The following is a 25,491-nucleotide window of genomic DNA, read 5'->3' on the forward strand; positions in this document are numbered from 1 at the left end:
ATCCTCTGCTATGTAGTCTATACATGTTATAAGGTTTATCTTGTGCTAGCAACCACAGTACTACAAATCTCTAGCAAAGCAAAATACAAAAGACAAAAAGAGTATTAAAAAAAAAAAAAGTTATATCAGAATATTTACATGGGTGTATTCAGAGTCAAATATTGGTGTACAGTAGTTTGGGACAATGATGTAAACTGCTATGCAAGATTCTTTTTAACCAAGTAAGTTGAGTGGGAGGAAAAAAAAAAAAAAAAAAAAAGCAAGTTCAATTTGGTGCAACACACTCGAGTTGTAAAGCAAGGAAATATTCAAGTGACACTGTAGAGTCTCTGAAGTATAATAATGATATGAAACTTAGTAGTGCTGTGATAACAAGTGGCAGAGGAACTGTACTGCTGGATAATGCAATTTCTGTTAGTTGTGGTGAAATAAATAAGATAAAAAATTAAATTACACTGTATTTACTAGTCTTTCATTTTATATATATTTCATTCGAAGAATTAGTGTCCAATAGCTACATCACACAACACTGCCCCATCATTGTACAGTCTTGTATCTTCTCAAACCCATCCTAAGATTTTATTAACACACTCCCCAACACTGCCAGGCTGTGATTCAATTATCTCCATCACTGGTCCTTTCATTTGGATACAGAACTCAATATAGTACTCAGCACAAACCATAACATATGATGACTCTGTGACAGTCACTCCTTTTCATCATCAAAGTCAAATTTCCAGTTCTTCTCAAAGTCTCCCAAGTCCTTCTCTGACGTGTCCTGAAATGGGAGGAGATACATGCAGTGTGGTATACTGACACTTTACTGGTAACTGGACAAAAGATACAAGCAGTTTAGTACACTGCTACTATTCTGGTACCTTGAGAGGAAATACAAGCAGTGTAGTACAGTAATATGTTACTGGTAATTTGTCTATATTATCTGCTATTCACTAAAAAAAAAAAAAAAAAAAAAAAAAAAAAAAAAATGGAAGCCAATTTTTATCAACAGTATACGTTTTCTTATTGTCTCTTTATCCCTGAAGTTCTAACAGGATCGATCTCATTTGTGTCCTCAAATCTAGAACCCTTCGGTAGCAACTTCAATTTAGAAAATAGCCAAAAGTTGCAGGAAGCCATATCAGGAAAACAGGGAGCCTGCCTGACCTATGTGCTCCTGAGTCTGGCCAAAAAATCCTGTATGAGATGAGATGAGTGGTCGGGAACAATACTGTAGTGGAGTGCCAGTTCTGAGTTTCCCACAACTCTCACCTACGCAATGTACTGCATTATTTATGCGATAAAGTACTTCCACGTAGCAATCTTTACTGATTATTTGGCCTTCTGGAGTGGACTCGTAACGAATAACACCTTGGGGGAGGGGGAGGGGGAGGAGGAGGAGGAGGAGGATTACATAGGATTACAAAGGAAGCAAACAGCAACAGACCTTATGGTCCCCTTGAGGCTGCTTGTTACAGAGAAAACTATGACTACAAGATCTAACTCTACATGCTGAAGGATAAGGATAGTAAAGCAAGAAGAAGAAGAAGAAGACGAAGAAGAAGGGAGGAGGAGGAGGAGGAGGAGGAGGAGGAGGAGGAGGAGGAGGAGGAGGAGGAGGAGGAAGAGGAGGAGGAGGAGGAGGAGGAAGAGGAGGAGGAGGAGGAGGAGGAGGCTAAATTAATGCAATAAATGTAAGGCCAACTGTCCACAAATACACACACATGAACTCACCCGGGCTGCATTCTTGGCCTCCATCTCCTTGCGCTTGAATTCAATCCTGTTCATTACCAGGCTCAGCTCTTCTTTTAGACGCACCTCATGCATCTCAACCTGGAGGGAACAATCAATAATTGGAATAGCATAGCTCTCAACATCTGCGGGAAACAGAGTAAAAAGGATAACCAATTCATTATCTCATGATCATAACCTTATATCAAGAAGCAGGATACTGGAAGCACATACAGAACTTAACCCGCCCCATCCCGATGTTTTTGGATCTTTTTTTTTTTTTTGGCTCAAACATCCGCTTTTGGTAAGAAACATCGAAAATTCATAGAGAAATCGCTCACCTGAGGTTTAAAGTACCGGATTTAGGTACGAGTACTTCCTTACCTGACTGGGTTTTCTAACAGGCTGGCACCAAAGAAAATGAGTTCTATGGGAGGGTAACTATTTTATCCACTCATAAACAGTATTTATTTATTTACTTGGTATGAATTTATATGTAGTACAAGAGTATATTGGTTTTCAAACAGTAATATAGGCATTATAAGCATTGTTTCACTCACTAACTCATCACCATTCATGACCTTTTTTTTCCCACATTACCTGATCATCATTTCTGACTGTTTCTTCCTCTAAACTTTGTCCTCCACATTGTCATCGATTGGGGAATCACTCTGGCCCTGAATGTCTTTATTGGCCAGGTCACTGGTAAATGGTGAATTGCCGAGACAATGGCGTGCGGGGGGGGGGGGGTTATGCGGTGTAAGGCATTGTTCCTGCTTGGCATCTTGTAGAGGAATAGAGGAAGGTGTCCCGTGTATAAGTGCCAAAAATCACACGAAAATTGAAAATTGTGCAAATTAGGGACCTTGCAATGTTGCCGCGTTAATTCACGTCGCCGGGACGGCGCGGGTTAAAGCAGAATATCTAGTGAAATGGGCAATATATTCATTCATTTATCATTCGAGCCTTTGACATTTTGAATTCCAATCCACAGGGATGCATCTTTCACACAAAATGTGCCTCCTATGACTCCACACCACAATGCTCCTTTATATCCTCATTTGTCAGCCTGTCTCTCCATGTGACTCCAAAGGCTCCTCTTAAATAACTCATTTCCACTGCTCTCACTCTTGACTTGTGTCCTTCCAACAACGTCCAAGCTTCACTTCCGTACGTTAGAGTTGGCATCACAATACTGTCATGTAGTAACTTTTTCACTTCCATGCTCACTTCCCTGTTTCTTATCACTGCTTTCAAAGAACCAGCAACCTTTCTTCCCTGCTGTACCCTTTCAAGCACTTCACCCTCCAAACCTCCATCCTTACTCATCACACTACCCAAGTACTTAAACGTACTCACATTTTCCAATTCCTCACCATCCAACCTCGCTGTACATTCACTGACTTCACCTCTCTCAAAGACCATCACTTTACTCTTCCCTACATTCACCTTTAGATTCCATTTCTTACACACTCTTTCAAACTCACCCACCAAGCCTTGCAGCTCCCCTTTGTCTCCACTCAACAACACAGTATCATCTGCAAACAACAGTACAGGGAGTTTCCAAACACTATCCTCTCTCACCAGGGCCACTCCAACATCCACTACCCTACCTTGTACCTCTTTTATTACCCCATCCATGAACAGATTAAACAACCATGGAGACATGACACATCCCTGTTTCAAACCAACTATGTATATATATATATATATATATATATACATACACACACACACAGTACATCCTTGAAATGCGCATTTGAATTGTGCGATTCGCCAATTATGCAGGCGCCGTCCCAAAAAATATGATTAATAATTTTTGTACTGTGTGCATATTTGTAAATTGTGTGGAGATGTCTGGGAAGACTGAGCCATTCCAACTACATTCCGTACTACTTTACAAGGCGGATGGAATGCATAAGGTGACCAGGCAGTTCAGTATTTCATTTTGTTTGGATTATTCATAATTTTACTAATTTATCATAATTTCATAAAAGAAAGTCATGTTATAACTAATGTAACAGTAATTTTCTAAAAGTGGGAAGTTTAAGATAATATGTATAAAAAGCGGGACATTTTAGTCACAATTAAAAAAGCGGGACTGTTCCGCCTGAAAGCGGGACTCAGGTCACCTTGTTCTAGCCAACCCGACTCCCGCTTAGTATTCAAACGCTCTCGCATTGTTCGGGTCTATCAGGCATAATTCACGTGTTATACATTGTATTCACTGAATCATGAACTCTCACCATGGCACCGTCACCTGCCAAGAAGAAGATTAATTTTGAAACTAAACTGAAAGTTACTGAAACGAAGAAAGCAGGAAAAAGAAATTGTGATATCACTCAGGAGTTTGGCCTGGGTGAGTCAACCATAAGGCTGATTTTAAAGAATGCTGATAAACTTAATTTTTCTGTAACAAATATACTACTTTACAAGTCTGTAAAATATGTATGTGTGTATAAAAAGATGAATCAAATGCGGCGAAAATGTGCCGACTGGTGAGGATGTCGACCATATTCTATTTATTGCATTGTTTACAGTATCTGAATTAAGCACATTTTCAAAAATGCGGTGCGCATCGTTGACCATATCTGCGCATAACTGAAGGTCCGAGTGTGTGTGTGTGTGTGTGTGTGTGTGTATATATATATATATATATATATATATATATATATATATTACCCCCCTTCACACTCACTCCCCTATTCATACTCACTCACTCTCTCTCTCTCGAGCTGGCTGATTGTGACATCTCACTCCTTAGTAGATCAAGGTAATTAGTCATTTATCACGTAGGGGTCACATTATGATCTCCTTCTTTGCTGTATTCCGTCTCCCTACCACCACTTCACACTCACTTCTCCAGCCACCTTTATCCCATCTCTCTCTCTCTCTCTCTGTCTACTTCTTTCCTATGCTAGACCATAAGAAAATATTACCACATACCAGGAAGCTCCAGTCATTACTATGAATGGATGGTGAGAATAAAGAGGATAGCATTATGAGATTATTTTTTTAACTGAAAATATTGTACATGATCAATGCTCTGCGGAGATTTTTGTGCTTTTTTGGTAATAATGTTACTTCAACTCACGTTTGGCAACCAAATCAATGTTTCTAACGAGTTATTACTGTTCCTCATTATATTACCAACGAAGACCTTACAACTTTACCTAAAGATCCCACTTGTCACGTCTACCCCCATGCCTTCATCCTCCCCTCCACTACCACCTTTCCTCATCCCTCTGTATACCTCCCTCACCCACACATAGTTCGTCTTCACTATTTTCCTATGTGTAGTTTTCCTTTCCCAACACTCTTCATATTAATAAAACTCATTAAAAATATATGTACAGTGCATAAGTGCATACTTTTAAATAATATTTGTATTCAATGTCATGGTAATGCATGAACTAAAACTCTGTAACAGGTGTTGGCTGGTGAGGTCAGCATTACAATGTGATATTATTGTACCAGCTCAATCCCACCTCTGGTTATTTTTAACCCTTAGTAAATCATCCTCTCCCTTCCCTCATTTCTCTCTCTCTCTTTCTGTGTGTGTGTGTGTGTGTGTGTGTGTGTGTGTGTGTGTGTGTGTGTAAGAGAGAGAGAGAGAGAGAGAGAGAGAGAGAGAGAGAGAGAGAGAGAGAGAGAGAAATATGAAAGTGGGAGAGCTATCAACAGCATGCCCAGTGATAGTTCCAGAAAGCTAATGTAAAATACCCACTATTCGCTTCTCATCCAGGACTATAGTATCAAGATCCTCTCCCCTCACGGCTGTGAATTGCTGTGTATGTTCTGGAGGCAGATGGATGGCTGTGGGAGTTTCCAGCTGAGTAAGGATGGGCTCCACAATGCCATGTCCCACTGTCCCCATGTGCTCTAGGGTGGCAGGAATGCATGTCATCACACCCACAGTGTAGCCACCTGGCTGGTACAGAACCTGAAAGTACAAATAGAGAAACGCACCACATCAGATACAAAGAAGGATTAGAATAATGAAGCAGTTGAACCTGGAAATACAAGTGACAGTAAATGCAGAATATGCTGACCTCATTTTGCCCTATTATACTGTATTTGATGGTAATATCTCTCCCCTCAGCCATTTAATCTAAGACAGAAAGCAACATTTTTTTTTTATATTCAAAGTAGGAACCAATGGTTAGAAGCCTACAAGACTGTTCGCTCCAAAGAAAAAATAAAAAGTTAACTGAGAACCAAATTCAAGATCATGTATTTCAAAGAGTCCTGGACACACTGCGTTTAAGAGACTGGAGATCATAGGCGGCATGAAATACAGAGTAAGACAGTTCCAGAGTTGACCTGTTGCATATATGAATGACTGGGAGCAACAATTAACTCTCATATTAGAGCTAGACAGAAAAGAGATGAGAGTTTGTTGCTTAGTGCCCATCAGAGTGGTGGAGGGTTACAAGCAGACAGTTCAGAGAAGCAGAGACTGTTGAAATTGTGACAGTAAAGAGATAAAGCTCCAACAGTGTGGCAAAGAGACAGAGACTGAATGGAACCAGTAAGCAAAGAGTGTTAATGAGATGAAAAGCTTTTGACTCTACCTTGCTGAGAAGAGCAAAGTGTGGGGAGTCTACCCACACCTGAGAGCTGAACTGTACACAGGGGCGAATAAAATCCCTATACTGTATAAAGTCAAAAACTGTGCAGGGGTAATGAAGGCACAGAGTCACCTTAACACACCTAATCTCTTGGAGGAAGATTTTACACGAGAGGTAATAAGATCTTTCCAAGGTTAATCCCAAGAGAATGAAATCCCATGTTCAATGATGATGCAGGACTGAGTTGGATTTTGTTTAAATTTACTCCAGCAGAAGATTTTAATGCACTGAAAGATGTAACAACTGAGTGTCTGATGTATTAAAAACAAAATTACTTTTACCCCAATTGGAGATATGAGCCAAGTCAGACATTACGTGTGTCATAGCCTCATCCCTTGTCTGTTGAAGTAACAGCTGAGATGGACACTGCGAGAAGTGAATGGAAAGGTGAAGGATGGAGTCACATGTGCATGAATGAAGAGTTAGGTGTACAGCTTAGGTCACTGATGAATAGAAGGATGAGTTGGTGATAGGACAGAATCCTGAGGACCACTACTGTACGGATAGCTCTATGAGATGATCGGTGGCCATCTACAACAGCAGCTATAAAGCAACCAGAATGGGTGCTAGAGATGAAGACACAGACAGAAGGATAAAAACCATACGAAAGGAGTTTGGGAATAAAAAATCTATGTCAGACTTGACTGAAACCCTTTGAGATATCAAGTGAAATGGCAAAGCTTTTGTCAAAGTCCCAAAAGGAGAATGACCAGGAGTTTGAAAGGAAAGTGAGAACATTGCCAGTGGAGCATCCCTGGTGGAACCCATACTGGCAATCGGAAAGAAAGAAAAGTGCTTTAAAATTTTTTTGTTACGAACAGACTTAAAAACTTTAGAAATACATGATGCTGAAGCAACTGGATACTAATTAGAGGGCTGGGAATGGTCACCTTTCTTTGTGACAGGCTGAATGAGAGGAAACTTCCGGCGAGAAGGAAAGGTACAAGCTGACAGACCAAGGTGAAAGTGTTTACTCAGGTGGGATGCAAGCACAGAGGCACAGTTCTTGAGGACAACAGGAGGGACCCCATCAGGCCTATATGCGCTGTTAGTACTGAGGCCAATGATGGCAGAAAGTATATCAACTGAAGAAATTTTTATGTCAGTCATGAAGAAGTCAGAGACGGACGGTGATGAATGAACAGCACCGGAACTGCTGAAAGTGAAATTGGACGAGAAAGTCTGAGAAAACGGTTCTGTTTTTTCAGCAGAAGAAATGACTACAGAGGCATCAGAGTGGAAATGAGAAGGGATGGATAATCAAATTGTTAGAAAGGTTTTTGGCATGGTGCCAGAAGTGGGAAGAGTTTGAGTCAGAAAGTTCAGTATTTTGTAGGAATGAAATTATTCTTGGCAGAGAGAAGAATATACCTAGCACAGTTCTGAGCACAGACATAAAACAAGATGAGATTCAGGGAAAGGCTGGTTCGGGTAACTACTATTGGCTTTCTCCTTGTTGTGGAGTGAATTAGAACAAGAGTGATGAAACCAATTTTCTTTTGCATTTGTCACAGGATCGGAAGATTATTATAGGTGACAGAGATGAGGAAAACTACGACAAAAATGATTACTACCGTATATCAAATATTAAAACAAAAAGTTTCATACCTGTGGCATGGGTGAAATGGCAGGGACAGGGCGCCTGACAGTAGGAGTAGTGGTGGTGTCAGTTGGGTTGCTGGCGGAGGACTGGATGGGATTAGCTGGCTGTATGACTGTGCGGGACATGCGTGAGATGGGCCCAAAACGGCTAACTAATGGAGGGTCAAAAGGAATGAAATCATCCCGTTTGCTACGACCTGTTTCATCTTTCCTGGCAGCAGCCACAGCAGCTATAGTGCGGTACCCAGTTGCTGGGTCATATGTTTTATCCAAAGATTTTGATGTAATGTAAAAATCTGCCCCTGAGGTCCAGATGCTGTATGTTGATGTGGCCTCCTGTGGTTTAGATGGTTCCTCTCCATTGGCAATCTGTGTGGCTACCTGATGTGTGGCCTCCTTGCCAACAATGGTCTCCAGCTGAGTCAGTATGGCCTCCTTACGCTCCTTCAGCTCTTCCATAGATTTGGCAGCCACGCTGGACTCTGTAGCCAAAGAAGGCTGAGTGGAGTCTGGAGTGTCTGGCCAGCATGATACCATGGGACCAGGTTTGGTGCTGGCTATGGGAATGCAAAACTCACTGGCATGGGGATGCTGAGTAACATTGTAAACAGGTGCTGTGTTAAGTAACATGGTAGGAGGATTGCCACCATACAAGTCTGGAACTACAGCTGTTGCCTGCCCTTGAAATACTGCTGCTGCTGTTGGGGCTGGACCCAGGGTCTGCTGGGGTGGTCCAGCTTGGGCAAACACTTGGGGTTGGCAGGGGAAAGAATTATAGGTATACTCAGCCAGTGGGGTAGGGTGAAAGGGAGTTGGTGCCAGGGCAGGCTGTATGATGGCTGGAGTAGGTGCAGGGGTTGGAGCAGGAATCACAGGTACTGACTGGGCATGAACAAATTTGTGAGGATCAAAAGGTGGAGGTGGGGGAGGCAGGTCAGTTGGCAGAAGTTCCTCAACAGGAGCAGCTTTTTGAACTGTCATGCCTGGATGCTCCCCATTCTTGGCTGCTACTCCACCCTCTTGCAATGGGGGTGGGGGTGGCTGATGGTGGAGTGAAGTCTTGGAAGGAGCTGGAGGTGGGGCTGTGGGGAGACCCTTGCCATGTTTACGGCTGCGATTGCGATACTTGTCCAGTTCATCATCAGAATGAGCAAAGGTGCAGTTGTTACCCCGAGGACAACCCCCTCGTTGGCTCAGGTCCCGGCACATACTGGTCTTGTACTTGGCATTATGGGGATGGTGTGGGTCTGGTAATTTACGGTTCCCATGATGCTGGATGAAGTGTACCAGCCCAGTTACTACAGCACGCACTGCCTCCATGGCTCCTGCACATCCCTTCCATCCTGGGGGTGGGGCATCAGAGGAGGGGTCTAAAGCTGCCAACAACTCCAACTGGGGTCGCAGTGAAGACAGCTGTCCTGGGTCACCAGTGCGCTGCAGTCCCATTACCAGTTCCTAAAATGAAATATAGTACAAGATGAATCCAGTGACTGGCATCTCTGATTAAGCCTAAATAAGACTGGCTGGCAACTGGGTAAAATATCAGACAATAATCTCAGCATTTTCAGTTCACAATTTTCCACGACATGGTAGTCACAATCAATATTTTCTCCTTTATGTGGAAAAAACTAAATGCTTCCAGTCATATTCATGTCCCTTTTCAATGTAAAATGGAAGTTTCTGATTATGCATCCATTTCAAAGAATAATTAAATGTGAAAAATATTGGAAATGCTAGAGAGTACAGATCATGGAACAACCATCCATACCTGTGGTAAGGAATGTGTCCAAGAAGGTATGGATGGTTGTATCTTTGGCCTTCTTCAGCCACTATACGGCTGTTTTTAGAAAATGACAACAACCACTGGAAGGCAATTAGCACAGCAGTTTTAAAAAGGGTATGTCATGCCATGAATACCCTAACAGGTGAAACTACTACTGGTACTACTCCTATTACTGACCTGGACAGATTGGCCAAATGACTGTGGTGTTTGGAGTTTATCAATGATTGACTGCATGTGTGACTTGTGTGCAGTATCGCCGTAAAGAAGGGACGACCACTGATCTGGGGCAATCCTCAAACCTGCCTCTGTGGCAATCTGGACAATCTGTGCATCATGTTCTCGTCGAAGTGCCTCATACGTCCGAAATTCTTCCTTCAGCTGCATAAGGGATGAGTCTCCCTCTCGCTTTGATACCTGAGACAAATAAAAAGGTTTATGAATGAAGACACAAGACTTACATTTGCCAATCATATTTTCTTGTATGGGTGGACATACTGACACATATATACAGTATCTATCAATGTTTTTTACCACAGCCAATCCTGAAGTTCAAGTAGGCTTGTTTTTGCTACTGTAGCCCTTGAGTCATTTGGACATGAAGCCCTTTGACTGCAGATATCAAGCTCTTCTGCAGGAGATTATCAGAGATCTTACTGGGATTATGTTCAGGGACTGTATGTGGTGTGAGAATAAGGTGCACAATAAAGGTATGTACAGTCTATGGTGATATGAGAGGCTGCATTACAGTGAAGGAACAGTTGATGCTTGGGAGTTGTATTTTGTGTTGTCAGTGAAGTACCTTTTGTTCGAAGGGAACTTCCTGGACTAACTGGCATAATATATTGGAACTGTCATTACTCATTTAGTTTATTTTCATTTATTAAGCTCTTTATTTATGAAGCCCTCTCATGTGACTTAAAACATGAACTCTTGTGGGAGAGATGTATGCTGATGATTTGGTGTCGACTGCAGAGAATGAAAAGAGAGGCAGAAGAAAGATTCAAGAAGTGGAGAGATGGCACGGGGCACAAGGGCTTGAGAGCATCATCATCAGGACCTACTTTCCCACCCTAGGGCAGGGTGAGGAGTAGCAAAGCCCAGACAGCCTAAGTCTCTGCCCAGTTCAATGGGCCACACTTGCATTCACTTATCATTAACCCGCAGATTGTGAGCCACAGCTCAGGCTGAGCTGGCCATGAATCACCATTAACTACTCGATCCCTACGCAAACTTACACATGGCGACAAGCAAAGATGGAGAGAGAGGGATTTTTTTTCTTTCACCAGATGATGCCCTGGATGTTTATCTTCAAATTTATCTATCTATCTATAGCCTGACGCCCTAATCCCGCAAAGGGTGGCCGCAGACAAAACGCCTCCAAGTCACTCTGTCACCCACCATTTGACTACCTTCCCCCCAACTCACCCCCCCCTCCCTCATATATATCTAAACTCCATCCCTCCACCTCATCCTCAGTCTACCCCTCCCTCTCCCTCCCTCCACCTCACCTACATACACCCTCTTAGTCAGTCTTTCATTCCCCATTCTCTCCACATGTCCAAACCACCTCAGTGTATTTCTCCTAATCTTCTCAACCACATCCACATCCACCCCACAACGTTCCTTCACTTCTTCATTCGTCAACCTGTCCCTCCATGTCACTCCACATGCTCCTCTCAAGTAACTCATTTCCACTGCTCTCACTCTTGACTTGTTCCCCTCTTGCAAGGTCCACGCCTCGCTTCCATACGTAAGGGTAGGGATCACAATGCTATCATGCAGTGACTTCTTAACTTCCATACTCACCTTCCTATTTGCACAATCCACGGGTTAAAGCCCACGGAATCCTGGCTCCATCAGATAGGCCAAAAATTTTTGCCACTTTCTGTAGCTTCACATATACCTTGAGAGCAAATGCACATAAAACAAAGGTGTTAGTATCTAGGGCTGGTGGCAGTACTGTCAAAGAGGATGAGTGGCCATGTGAACAGCGGTCTGCCACAAGAGAGTGGGAAGTAATTCTATCATGTGAAGCGTTTGGGATAAATGGATGCATAAGACATGTAATGGTATTAGAGGTAGACTGTATGATAATGTTGATTTCATGTGTGTGGTGTGTTGGGGAGAACGCATGGAGATTGTCAGGCATGAAAGGACTGATCTTGGCGGAGAGTCTCTTACATGTGTGGAAGAGTTTTGTTACTTAGGAGACATGTTATGTGCTGGAGGCAGGGCTGGAGCTAGCTGTGACTACAGTGGGGAGTGGTTGGAGGAAGTTCAGGGAGCTGCTGGCTTTCCTGACATTGACATGGCTCTCTCTCCATGCTAAGAGATCCTTGCATGTGTTCGGAATATAATGCTGAACAGTAGTGAGACCTGGGCAGTAAAGGATGAGGATATTCACAGGCTGAAACATACAGAAATGACAATGATTAGGTGGATGTGCAATGCGTCCATCCTTGAATGCAAGGCCTGGGGGGGGCTCGGTTTACAACAGAAGAGTTACGAGGAAGAATGGGACTGTAATGAATTGGTGTTGTGATGAGAAGAGGTAGACTAAGATGGTTTGGGCATGTGGTGAGGACAGGGGACAATAACTGGGTGCACAGAGTGAGAGGTGTTAATGTTTGGGGTTGGGCTGTGAGAGAGAGAATGAAAAAGACAGGAGACGAGGTCACAGAGTGTTACCTCAGGGAAAAGGAATTGAATAGGGAGGCTGCCAGAGATCGAGCAGCATCAAGAGCCACCATTAGGTGACTAAGGCCGAAACATGGAAGCAAGTTGAAGCCTTTATAAGGAAAGGAAACGAATGAATAACGCTTGCACGTGTCAACCTTGGTCACCTAATGGCGCCTCTCCATGCTGTTCAATTTCTGAGAGCCTCCATATTCAGACACTGGCGTTGCATTTAAGGACGCACTGCACATCCACCTAGTCGCTGTCATTTCATTATGTCTGAGCCTGCAAATATTCTCTTCCTTTACTGCCTAGGTTTCACTACCATACAGCATTACATTCCTAACACAAAAAATGCTTTATTATCACTCTTAATTACCTGAAACTGTAAACACTTACCAAAAATACTTTGTTACAATTCTTAATTCTTTGAATCAGGTGATGTATATTCTTGCTATATATTATTTTTACATTTCTGAAGATGTTTTTTGAAGCAAGGGGATTAGGTATAGGTTTCACAGACTCTATCACTATAAAAGGTCTCTCTTCAATAGATCAATCATTTCCTGTGGCACCCCACGGGATGCATAGGGCCTCAACGAACACTCTCCACCAATATTTGTCTCTTGCCATCTTCTTGAGGTCCCACCAACACTCCCCTCCTACTTCTCTTTTCATTGTCCTCAACCAGGTTTCCCTCAGTCTACCTCTACCTCTTCTTCCTCAAGCAGTCCACTCTGGCACATCCTGTATTAAACTGCCTTCTTTTCTATATATGTGCCCCAGCCACTTCTAGCGAGACAGTCTCACATATTCATCAACTGGTTCCACTCTCGTAGTATCCCTTACTCTTTCATTTGTAACTCTGTCTTGCCACTTTACCCCAAGAATCCTTCTCAGTATTTTATTTTCAAATCCAAATACTTTCTGATCTGTCGCAACTGTATCGTACCATGACTCATGCCCATATATTAAAACCGGTCTAACCGTGGACTCGTAAATTTTTGCTTTAGTATGTACTGAAAGCATATTATTATTCCAAACAGATTTCAACATTCCAACAGCTTGCCAAGCCAGTCTAATCCTCTCCTCAATTTCATTGTTTAATGATCCGTTAGATGATACAATCGTTCCCAGATATTTAAAATTTTCTACATTCTTCACCACATTATTCCCAATTACACAATCAATTTGGTTCTCCACATTCATATTAATAATTTCAGTCTTTCCACAACTTATTACCAATCCCACTTTTTCTCCTTCCTCCACCAGACAATCAAGCACCCTCTGCATCTCGTAAATACTTACGCAAATCAGTACAATATCATCAGCATACTCCAAATCCATCAGCTTCATATTTTCTTTCCAGTTATTTCCTGCACCTGTTCTCCTTACAACCTTTATCATAACATACATGATCCATAACCAAAACAAACAACAACAGCGAAAGAACTCCTCCTTGAACCACTCCTGACCTAACTTCAAATGAATCACTCAAAGAACCACCCACCATTACCTTACAAAAAGTATCTTCATGCAGGCTTCTAATAATATTTACAAACTTTTCTGGTATACCATAGAATCTCATAATTTTCAACATAGTTCCATGTGAAACACTATCAAATGCCTTTTCAAAATCCACAAAACACATACTAAGTGGCACATTCATCTCATTAGCTTGTTGCACTAGATGCCTTACAATAAAAATCTGATCATTACAACCTCGATCCTTTCTAAATCCCACTTGTTCTTCTCTTAAAATTTTATCAATTACTGGCTCTATTCTGTTCAACATGATTTTGGAAAAATACTTTTGCAACTACAGGTGTCAAAGTTATCCCCCTCCAATTGCCACACACACTTAAATCTCCCTTTTCTGGTATTTTTATAATCACTCCATTTTTCCACTCTTCTGGAATTCCACCATTATCCCAAGCCACATTAAAAAGTTTCAAAAGGGCATTCATCAACTCATCATTTTCCACCTTATGCATTTCAGGGAATATTCCACTCTCTCCTGGGGCCTTAAAATTTTTTAAACTCCTTTATAGATTTTGCTACCTCTTCCAAGGTTATATCCCCTGTTTCTATCTGCAAATCTCTCTTGGCTGGCAAAATGTCCTCTTCAACTGGGTTTGGTCTATTTCGAACAGATTCAAAATGCTCTTTCCACCTTCATTTTATATCAAAATCTTTGGTAATCAAGTTACCATTTCTATCTCGTACAGGTATTTCCTTCCTTATCTTTTCAGTCCCAGTTAACTTCTTTATGGCCTGATATGCTGCTCTTGTGCTCTGACCGTCATTTTTACTTAATTTCTGTCTCTGTTGCCTTTTCATCATATAGCCTCCTCTCTCTTCAGATGAATAAAATAATCTGCAGTTAATACAGATAAGTAACAGCATACATCACCTGCCTCAATGGGTTAAACTTACAATTGTCTCACCTTGAAGCATGACGCACGATAAAGAAGCTGAACCACATGGCCAATGCTGGTCTTGGAGGCCTGAGGAAAATGTGGCTCAAGACGCTGCACCACAAACATGACCAACACCTTGCGGGAGAGGGCAGATCCATCTTCCAGTGCCAAAAGAACCAGCTTCAGCACCTCCTCCTGCATTGCTGATGTGAATACAGTACACAGGTCAAGTTAGCTAAGGAAAATTTCAACTTCCTCCTCACACATGGTTAAAATTCTGTCTATTTATTTACAGCCAGATGCCATAATCCTGTATGGGTCGGCCATTTGACTCTGAGTTAGCTGTTTTGTGGGGAGAGCACTAACCCTCCGTCAACCCACCTGTTGACACATGGGGAACATGTATGAGTTGGTTAAACTGTTACCACCCAGGGTTATAAATGATTTCCTGGTTTCCAGGAAACCATTAGGCTTGTCACTCAATGTAAATCCACCTGAAACAGAATGAAGAGTAATAAAATGTTATAGGAATGATGGGAGAAATAGAAAGTGAGGAGGGTAGACACAAAATAAAAAAGAATGATAAAGCCGAAGAAAGAAGTAGGCAACAATGCATCAAGTGATTGGATGACAGATGCCACCACCTCCCACAAATGGTTAAATGCTTTAAAATAATTCAAATTGCTTAACAACTTGCAGGAAGAGACAACAGTGTCACCTTCCTGTACCAAAAGAACCAGTCTCTTCACTTCTTTCAACATTCCTCAGTGGAATACAAAGGTGAAGTAAGGTGACATAATTTTCAAATTCATCACTCATACACAAGTTGGGAATGTCTTATGTATTTCAAAATACCAAGCATTAGAAATGTACCAATACTAAAATTTTGATCAATACCGACATAGATACCACAAAATTGGACCGGTACTGATACTACTACCAATACCAGTGAGGTGCCTCCGAGGGTTACTTAGTCCAGACATTTAAGTACAGTGTATCAGTCTCTCACCCCCTAAGCAATATCATGTATGCAATAAACTCAAATATCTCTAGGACTTTGAACCCTCATGAACCACAGCTAGATGAAGTATCTTAACTTACTAAATTATCAGCTGTCCATTTTTTTGCATATTGTTCACCATCCACCAAAGCAATGGTTTACTCAAGTGCAGGAAACAATTGATTTAAGAAGCCAGTCAGTACAATCATCTGAAGATAGCACTGCAAAATATCAAGTGAGGTGGGTGCCCTGACTTATCACATTAACAGAACATACTGGAAGATATAAACTTTTCTCAATAATACACAGTAAATGTGGCAAGTAATTACATTCATCCATCAATCAACTCATCACTGCCCCCTGCATGAGCATAGAGGCATGGGGCTGGGTTACTCGAAATATGAGTGATAAGTTGCTTGCTGCTAAGTGGTCATATCTGAGCAATAAACTTCAACCACTCCTTGAATTTGAACCTTTATGGGCCACATCCATTTAAAATGCCTTAATCCACTAAACCACAAGAAATTTATCTGTTGGTTATATGGTTACCACCAAATGCAGTAAACTGTTTTCTGTTACAGGAAAAGTGAAGAATTACTTAGGAATATCAGATTATTACCTGGTCCCAGGAACTGACATCCTCTGGCCCTAACAGCTGCCCAGAGGTTGGCTGAAAGCTGCTGGTGGTTCTGATGTTGGAGAATGAGTTCAGTGACAGTGCGCTCTCCCAGTGACCGGGCAGCACGCACTGCTCTTGCCCTCCCTTCTTCCTCTACTAGTTGACAGTTGATCAATGTCACCAATTTTCTTTGCATTGGTCGAGACAGCAGTGCACTTGATCCATTATTGCCCGTCCCTCCTGATGGAAAAAAATCTGTCAGTTCTGCAGATCAGCAGTGATTTCATAGGACAGTAAAGTAAAAGTGTTCTACCACTTGAAAATGGAAAAGGCTACAACACATTCTTGACTATAATATGATCACTAAGATAAGTGTACCCAAGCAGTACTTTTGGAAAAATCATCCCATAATTTTCACATGTCATGTATGTAACTCAGTTTCAATTAAAAGAACTGTTACTTCCATAACAAGGGTGGCACCTGTTGTTATATCAAATCTGAACTAGCAGTTGACACCATTTTGAATCTCACTTCAACTAATTTTGATTATTCACTGTATAAACTAAATTATCTAAATATTACTAAACATATCTGTGTGGACTACCACTCCCCTAGTGTTTCTTCAGAACCCAGCATATTTGACTCCATGTCCACACAGCTGACTAACTTTAACCTCACCCTTAGCACTGAAATTACCATTTTGGGTGATTTTAACGTACATAATGTAGAATGGTTATTGCATTCCGCCAGGACTGATGATACTGGTCTAGAATGCGAGCTGTTTGCAGAATCGTTTAATCTCACACACTTGTTAAAAGCATCCAACCACAACACCAGATAATTCTGACCATAATGCCTATCTCTTGGATCTATTCCTGACAAATAATCCAGATCAGTATAGAAGTACTGTCACCACTTGGATCATCTGACCACAATCTCATCAAAGCCTCATTGGTTGATTCCCCCAAACCTCCCTATTCTGAATCTTTCAGGGTGACCCAATGGCGCTTTGATAGGGCCGACTGGGATGGATTCAGAAATTATCTTGCTGACATTCCATGGCAGGCTGTCTTCTCTAGTGACATCATTTCTACCCAGTCCCACATTAATGACTTAATACAAGCTGGTATGAAACTGTTCACACCAAGTTAACAGTTCACTAAAAGATCGGACTCCCCAAAATGGTTTGATAGCAACTGTGCCACAGCAACATCCCAGAAGTCATTAGCATGTAACTCTTACTTAAAATAAAATACAACTGAATCAGTCAATTAAAAATTGCTAGAAACCATGCAAATGCACTAATAAACCTTGCTAAGTCAAACTTTCTTCACAACCAAGCATCCAAAATATTAAACAATCCTAATGACAACACAGTATTTTGATCAACTCTCAATTCCTTCAATAATAACATCAAGAAACAATTGACAAATATTCAGTGACTATTCATGTATGTGTATGCCTGTTAGTTTCAATGATATAACATATAGAAGAAACGTCAAACAACATCTGAATTCACTATCCATTCAAAAATATCTGCCTCAGGAAAGTAATAATAAAAAGCAACATGGCTCACTATAAAATCATCAATCACCTTGTGGAAGGGCATTCTTTTAAGTGAACTTATGCAGCTGATCAATGATTCCACAGAATACCTAGCACTGGGAACAAAAAATTGAGTGGCTACATATACCACCATCTTATTTAACACCTAGTTCCTTCCTATACTCTTCCAAAAGAGATGGATGTAACAGAAAGATCCCCAGGCTACTCACTCCTTATGTTGCTCTCACTCCCAGTCACTTGCCTTCCTCTTAATTCTCATACACTAATATATTGTCTGAGTATGGTACATTCAGATGATGAACACCTTTAAGACTAAAGAAAAAGCTGTAACAGAGGGCTCACCAGAGAATGGTTTGAGGAAGAGAGCAAGGTCCTTGATGCACTTGACCGCCACAAAGTAGCTGCGGATGTGTGTTGGAGGGACGGGGGGTGGAGGTGCAGTCGACTCGCCCCCCACCCCCCCATCTTCAGCAGTGGACCCAGCCCCCACCAGCGAGAGCAGTGCACCATTCACAGGCAACTGGTCCAGCTCCAGCCGCATCACAGTCTATACAGAAAACCAGGATACAGTAAAGTCGACAGATAAATCAAGTACGTACATACATATACAGTATATATATATATACACAGTATATCTCTCTCTCTCTCTCTCTCTCTATATATATATATATATACAGTAATCCCTCCAAGATCTGACGTAATAGAGCCAAAGGCATGTCCGGGACTTGGTTTTGTCCAGGACTTGGGAAAAATGCTCCTGGACAGGTACTTATAGACCCCAACCCAACCTAACTTCAAAAGCCACCCTACTGGACATGCACAGCACCTATTTAAGACCCTAGGCACACAAATAAGGGATGGAAACCATGAAATAAATGAAAAGGAGCCAGAGAATGAGAAATTAGAAGTGAGTATGGAAAATATTTAGCAGTGTATGGGGTACTTATGACACATCCGTGGCTGTCGTGAAGATTAACCTTCCTCCTCTATGGCTCTAATGGTGGTGCAGGTGCACTTATAGCATGTATAGTAATCCAGTGCTGCACTGCACTTAGTCCTCTGCACTGTGAATTATAATTGTTTAACACTGCACACTCTGTTCTTACTTGTGCCACGCCAGTTGTAATATGCCAGTGTTGCACTCCGCACTTAATCCTTTGCACTCTGAATTCTAATTTCTTAACACTGGACAACACTGTAAATTCCCATGTGGTCTAATGGTGAGGTATTGCAGTTTATTCACTGTCCACCACAAAAGCGAGCACACAGGCAGCCATGGCGATGAACATGCAGTCACGACAATAGCCAGGTGGGAACTGGGGAGGATGCAGGGGCGCTCTAGCGGTCATCACCGGAACTACGCGCCAAAACACAGCTGTTCGTCACTGTGTGGCACATTTAGAGTAGGGATGAACACGTCTTTTTTTTTTTTTTTTTTCCATTTTGACATTTTTTGGATATTTTTGGACCCGAGCCCAAAATGTCTGGGACTTGGGCAACTGGGTCTTAAAGGGATTACTGTATCTATATCTATATCTATCTATCTATCTATATAGACAGATAGATAGATAGATATAGATACAGTAATCCCACCACTATCCGATGTAACAGAGTCAAAGGCATGTCCAGAAAGTGGTCCCATCCGGAAAGTGGGCCCCCACCTGCTGGACTGGTACTTAAGAATCCTAACCCAGCCTAACTCTGAAAGACACCTAAATAACTCCCTACCGAACACGCATAGCACCTATTTAAACCTATTTAAGACCCTATTCACACCAATAATGGACATAAAGCATGAAACAAATGAAAAGGAACCAGAGAATGAGGAATTAGAAATGAGTATGGAAAATATTTAGCAGTGTACAGGGTACTTACAGCATGTCTGTGGCTGCCTTCTCTAAGGCTTTGGCTGTGATGAAAATGCTCTTGATGCATGTACAGTACTCCAGTGTTGTGCTGCACTTAATTCTTTGCACTGTGAGTTATAATTGTTTAACACTGCACATTCTATTCTAAATTGCACCACGCCAGTTTCAACCGCCAGTTTGCGCTCCACAGTTAATCCTTTGCACTCTAAATTCTAATTTCTTATCACTGCACAACACTGCAAAAATCCCATGTGGTCTACTGTAGTGGCGAGGTATTGCAGTTTATTCACTGTTTATTCATAAAAAGGAGCACGTGTGGTATCCATTGCAATGAGCATCTACTTGTGATGACAGTTAGGCAGTAACTGATGAGGGGGGAAGATGGAAGGGGTGAAGAGGCCGTGTGTAAACACAGCTGGCTTGTTCGGTGCTGCGCGGCAATTTCAATTTACGGGTGGGAAAAAATTTGGATATGTTTTTTTCTTCTTCTTTTTTTGGCCATTTTTGGTTTCCAAAGGTCCAGGCCCACAATGTCCGGTAAGTGGGGAGTCCGGAAAGGGGGCGTCTGGATAGTACAGGGATTACTGTATACCCTGTATACAGTGTTCCCTCCTGTAACGTGGTATCGAGTAACACGGATTTGTACTTATGTGTTAACCTACAGTGTGACCAAAAATATGTACCACAGTCACAAACAGATATACTGCAGCGAGTTGTTGGCCGCTGGAGCTCATCAAATGTCGCACGTGATGACGTCAGGTGAGCAGTGCACTGTGATTGGTTGCATGATGTCACATCCATATGTACCCTCACTGGCCGCTAGGGGCATCCTCCACTGTTTTTTTGGTTGTTTCCCCCTTCATGTCCGCGTCTGAGGTAGCTACTCCGAGGTAAAGAGCATTTGTTTCCTCTGTCAGAGCCAGTCAGGTTAGTGACCTAAACTTATTTTATTACAGTAGAACCACGTAATTGCCAAACTCATAATTAATGACTTAACTAATTTGCAATTTCTTCTTTAAAAAAAATTGTCAGAAAAATACAGAAATAAACTGGAGGAATATGAACTGAATTGCTAAGGTCTTTCCGCTGAATGTTAAACATACATATAGTGCTCATTCTTTTGTTTGCTTTTGTGTATGTGAAAGAGAGAGTAGTGATGCAAACAGTAATGTTTGCATCACTACAATAACTCCTTGATAACCCCTGGCATTGAACAACCCTTTACAGTACCGGAGTCAGTGATGTCGAATCAGAGCAAGCTATAAAAATCTGTGAACAATTATGGGAAGGGAACGAAGGTCACTGGCTCTGTTCAACACGATGTCCATTCCTTCTACCATGTATATTTATGTGCATCTTTGTGTTTGAAATAAGAATTATAAATGCACAACTTGATATCTGCAATCTTTCATTCCACTCTGCCACACATCATTCAAAAGGAAAGCAACTCCTTCCTTGCATCTTCCTCACCCATTCATGCCCAACCTTACACATATTACATCTTCCCACTCCTCCACTTCACACTCTTTCATCTTTGTTTCACACAATGCCATCACAGCATATCGTGCACTCTTGACACATTCACTACTTCCACCCTCTTGCTCACCTCATTCACATCTCTCACATTCCACATGGCCATGCAAATCTGCCCATTTGGTTAGGGACCTGGGCAGGTAATGGGCCCTCTGAGGCTCTCCGAAAAGTCTGCCACGATTCACTGATTTCAGATAGTGGAATCTGGGGGACACTTAACACAGCCAAAAACCCCAGTTATATGGTTACCACCCAGTGTAGTAAATGGTTTCCTGAGGCAACAATACACTGAGTGAGTGGATGATGAGTGCCTCCACCTACCAATGTTGGTGTGCATCAGGGTTCGGTGCTGGGTCTACTGCTGTGCACCCCGACACTAGAAGCACTGTTGAGTTTAGAAAATTATTATCTTACATCTTCATTGATACCTACAAAGAAAAAATTAACTCTTGAAGCTTCATTGTTGCCTATAAATCTGGTCTGCCAGGCTTCCCCATATAACAATGCCAATTACCAAGAAAATGTAGCAAAAATTCACAAAGACATCCCTAACTTTGAAGGCTGCCTGTAACTGGCAATAACTAGCTTGAGTAGATAAAGATCTGTTTACCTGGTCATAAGGGCACTGATTGCGCTGGAGCTTGGCCAGACACGCCCGGCAGACAGTGTGTCCGCACCCGAGGCTGATAGGCCCACGCTGCCCCCCATCAAACTCATGGCAGCAGATCGGGCACGTGAGGAACTCGGTCCACTGGGGGGCCTGGATCGGCATTTTCCCAGGCTCATGCTACAGCAGCCTGTCAGAAGTACTGAAGATTATAAATACTGCATAGTACTCAGAACTGATGAAGCTTAGATTACAAAAGAAAGAATATGCATCAGGGCAAAACTCAAGAGGAGGATGGAAAGCTGATGGCTGGGAGAGCTTGGGCTCTAATTTCAGAGGCATCAAGACCTCAACATCAGCAATACTTTCCGTCGATTAACTATTTCAGAAGCTAAGACCACTGCTGACAGTACTCATGCATACTCTCCTAAACAATTTCCTCTAAATGGCTACAACACACTACAGTACATGTACAGCACACAATACTCAAAGTTAATCAAAATGGTTACAAATAACTATTTTATGGTATCCTCTGGAAAGGGAACCAGAGTGTCTTAATGTATGTCCCCATTCCAACAATGGCCATATGATATGGCCTGGACCATTCTCTGATTCAGTTTCTACAACAGACCCTTGATTTAACCCCTAAAGTGCTAACAGGATCGATCGATCCTTTTTCTGGATTACACAAGATACCGAATGCGATCGATAGAGGGGCTATATACTGGGAAAAACTGCAGACACTAGGCTTTGGACTAACTGTGATGTATATCAATGCAAACCAATGAGAACTACTGTATGTCCTGAGAAGGGAGAAGGGAGGATATGGGCCCGTACCCATGGTGGGGGGGATGATTCCCCCACCGCCTTCTCGCCGACTTCCTCTACCCCAGTACCTTTGTTCCCTCTCCCCCTCCCTTGCCTCTGACCACCTCCTGTTCCCTCCCTCCCCCTCCTCCACCATCCTCTATCACGCCGCCATAGTTCCCCCCCTTTCCTCCCCTCCCTGTCTCCCTGGAGAGGGTTATATCCCCCCTACCCATCCTCCACACCCCCGTACTCCCGCTCTGCCCGTCCTCTTTGTCTTGTGGTGTCTGTCTCCCACCTCTATACCCCCATATCACCCCTCTAGGCCTCTCCCCACCCCACTCCCAGCACCCACCCCCTGTAGTATGCCATCCGCTTACAACTCATCCCCCCCCCCCTCCAGCCTCGAGTATTATATGTCATTATTACTATTCATGTCAGATGTTTTCAATCAATACCAGATTACTGTTTGTGTAATTGTATACACCGACGCACGAAACATAGAATGTATGTTTTTTTTTTTTTTTTACGAATCTCTGTCTAAACCGTGATGTTTTCTGTAAATGTTAGTAATGTTTGTTTTTTATACTAATTTGCATATTTGTGTGTTTGTCTTACTCTTACACAGTTATTTTGCATGCTTTAGCTTTTTTTACCCCTTGAAATTTTTACAGCTACTTGATTTGACAGCTCTCAGGGGAGGGAATGGAAGGGAAATGGGTGAGGGGAGAGGAGTGAGGGGGAGTGGGTGCTGGAGTGTGTAACACCAAGAAAAAGGTTTTGCGTGCTTCTTGTCAGTTTTTTTTAATTTTGACAGCTACACAGATATGAGGAAGATATGAGGAAGGGGACAGGGGGAGGGAAGGTGGGGAGGAGGGGAAAAGTGTTGGGAGTGAGTGAGGAACACTTGACATAATTATTTTGCATGCTATTGTTGGGGGGGGGGCAGGAAGATTCTGAAAAGGGGTAGGGGGAGGGGGGAGGGGAGGAAGAGGCGGGGGTGATGGGAGTGGGTGAAGAAGGTCATGGGATGGGAGGAATGAGGGAGGGATGGAGAGAAAGCGCACAGAAAACTGGAGTCGCCCTGCCTGGAAGGCTAACTTTTTCAACCCTGACAGGTTATAGCTCATGAACCAGTTGGTCTAAAATGCTCTGGTTTGTGGCATAAGGTGTGTAAATTCAAGCTCTCAACTAAGGATGTACCGATGTATCGGTATTGGTGGTATCGGCCCATTTTTAGAGTACAGAGAAATCTCACAACTGGCGAGTAATAGGTGCAAAAAAAAAAATCTCTCCAAATCTGAACTAAATAACTAATGGGAAAAAAATTAACTGTTTGTGGGGATGCATGACTGGACTGATTTTCCACCTATATTATAACATTACTTGGTGTACATCATGTGATAAACACACATAACATGATTCAATTTATTTTAGCCAGGAAACAATACAAAACAGAAAAACTTACATAAGAAAAGAAAATAATGGGCTTGACATACACGTGGTGTATGGTGCGTGGATGCCTTAGTTAGTGGTCTGCCAAGGTCATCCATTCCACCTTTCTGTGTTTCATCAGCCATTATGTGTTCTCAAGTCCTCAGCACAGGTAGGAATCACAATAAAACACAGACAAAATGCTGCACACATGATGGTGGTTGGCAGAGAAGTGTACTGCATGTGATGGTGGCTGGCAGCGAAGGGTAAACAAAGATGTCTTGGAACCAGGGTTGCCAGAGTCTTGTGACCAAAGTAGAGGAAATAGGCCTTAAAAGTAGTGAATTTTGGTATAAAGTAGCCCAACATAATTATGTACAGTACATATATATATATATATATATACAGTGAGTCCTTGATATACAAAAGGGATAGGGACCAAAAAAAACTTTTGTAATTCAAACTTTCGTATATTGGAATGATTTTCCCCATTGAAATATACATATAAATGGAGGGATGCATCCCAGGACCCCCTCAGACCCCCAACTTAACTTCACCCCCCCCCCTTTTCTTCGTCACAGTCCCAATGGTGGAAACAGCAAGGCCTAAAGCACGCCCAATCTCCGAGACTCCCTGCCCCTCCTCATGGGGTCTTATAATTTCCAATTTTCTTTCCAGAATTAGAGTACGGTGTTGCTGCTTCTTTGCAGCGGGCTCCCCCAATGCTGGAGATGATGCAGGGCGCTTGGGAGGCATGGCAAAACAACACAAAAAAGTGTAGGGCTGCGAAAATATCCTCACATACAGCGAGGCTGTGAGGAGAGGAGGGACGTGGACTCAACTGTGAAGCGCGCAAAAATTTGTTTACCAGAGAGGAGTTAGTTCGTTTTCTCTCGGCAAGCGAGTGTGGCACTATGCACCGCACCCATTTTGAATTTTTCATATAGTATTCCATTAACCCCTTCATAGCTGCCGGCCTTAAACAACACTTCACTTTCGGTGTCAATGACGTTGAGTTAGGGCATTATAAAAAACTGTGAACAATTACGGGAAGGGAACGAAGGTCACTGGTGTATATGACCCTACTCTACCATCCCATCAGTCAGGCATTCTCTTCACTCCAGATGTATTCGCCGATGTTTAACATGCTTATGTTACATGCGCCCTAATTTTGAGTAAGTTTCTTTCAAGAGAACATAATTTACCACCCTCAAAAT

The 25,491-nt window shown here is 42.3% G+C and overlaps 1 protein-coding gene across 2 annotated transcripts in view; it reads right to left on the reverse strand.

The window, feature by feature from the left end:
- Nucleotides 1-570: 570 nt before the first annotated feature.
- LOC145402393 (uncharacterized) overlaps nucleotides 571-25,491 on the reverse strand; it is a 30,610-nt gene continuing 5,689 nt past the window's right edge. For both annotated transcript variants that reach the window (XM_080274518.1, XM_080274519.1), the window contains exons 2-10: nucleotides 22,037-22,223; nucleotides 18,368-18,572; nucleotides 16,460-16,699; nucleotides 14,868-15,043; nucleotides 9,922-10,158; nucleotides 7,968-9,416; nucleotides 5,456-5,671; nucleotides 1,732-1,830; nucleotides 571-778 (exon numbers count right to left, since the gene is read on the reverse strand). In XM_080274518.1, the coding sequence (XP_080130644.1) occupies nucleotides 707-778; nucleotides 1,732-1,830; nucleotides 5,456-5,671; nucleotides 7,968-9,416; nucleotides 9,922-10,158; nucleotides 14,868-15,043; nucleotides 16,460-16,699; nucleotides 18,368-18,572; nucleotides 22,037-22,198 (2,856 nt within the window). In that variant the 5' untranslated portion in view covers nucleotides 22,199-22,223 and the 3' untranslated portion in view covers nucleotides 571-706. The remainder of the gene's footprint in view (nucleotides 779-1,731; nucleotides 1,831-5,455; nucleotides 5,672-7,967; nucleotides 9,417-9,921; nucleotides 10,159-14,867; nucleotides 15,044-16,459; nucleotides 16,700-18,367; nucleotides 18,573-22,036; nucleotides 22,224-25,491) is intronic.

This window comes from Coenobita brevimanus, chromosome 6, assembly GCF_032717465.1.
Source record: "Coenobita brevimanus isolate Jiangsu-jjx chromosome 6, ASM3271746v2, whole genome shotgun sequence".
Taxonomy (NCBI): Eukaryota; Metazoa; Arthropoda; class Malacostraca; order Decapoda; family Coenobitidae; genus Coenobita; species Coenobita brevimanus.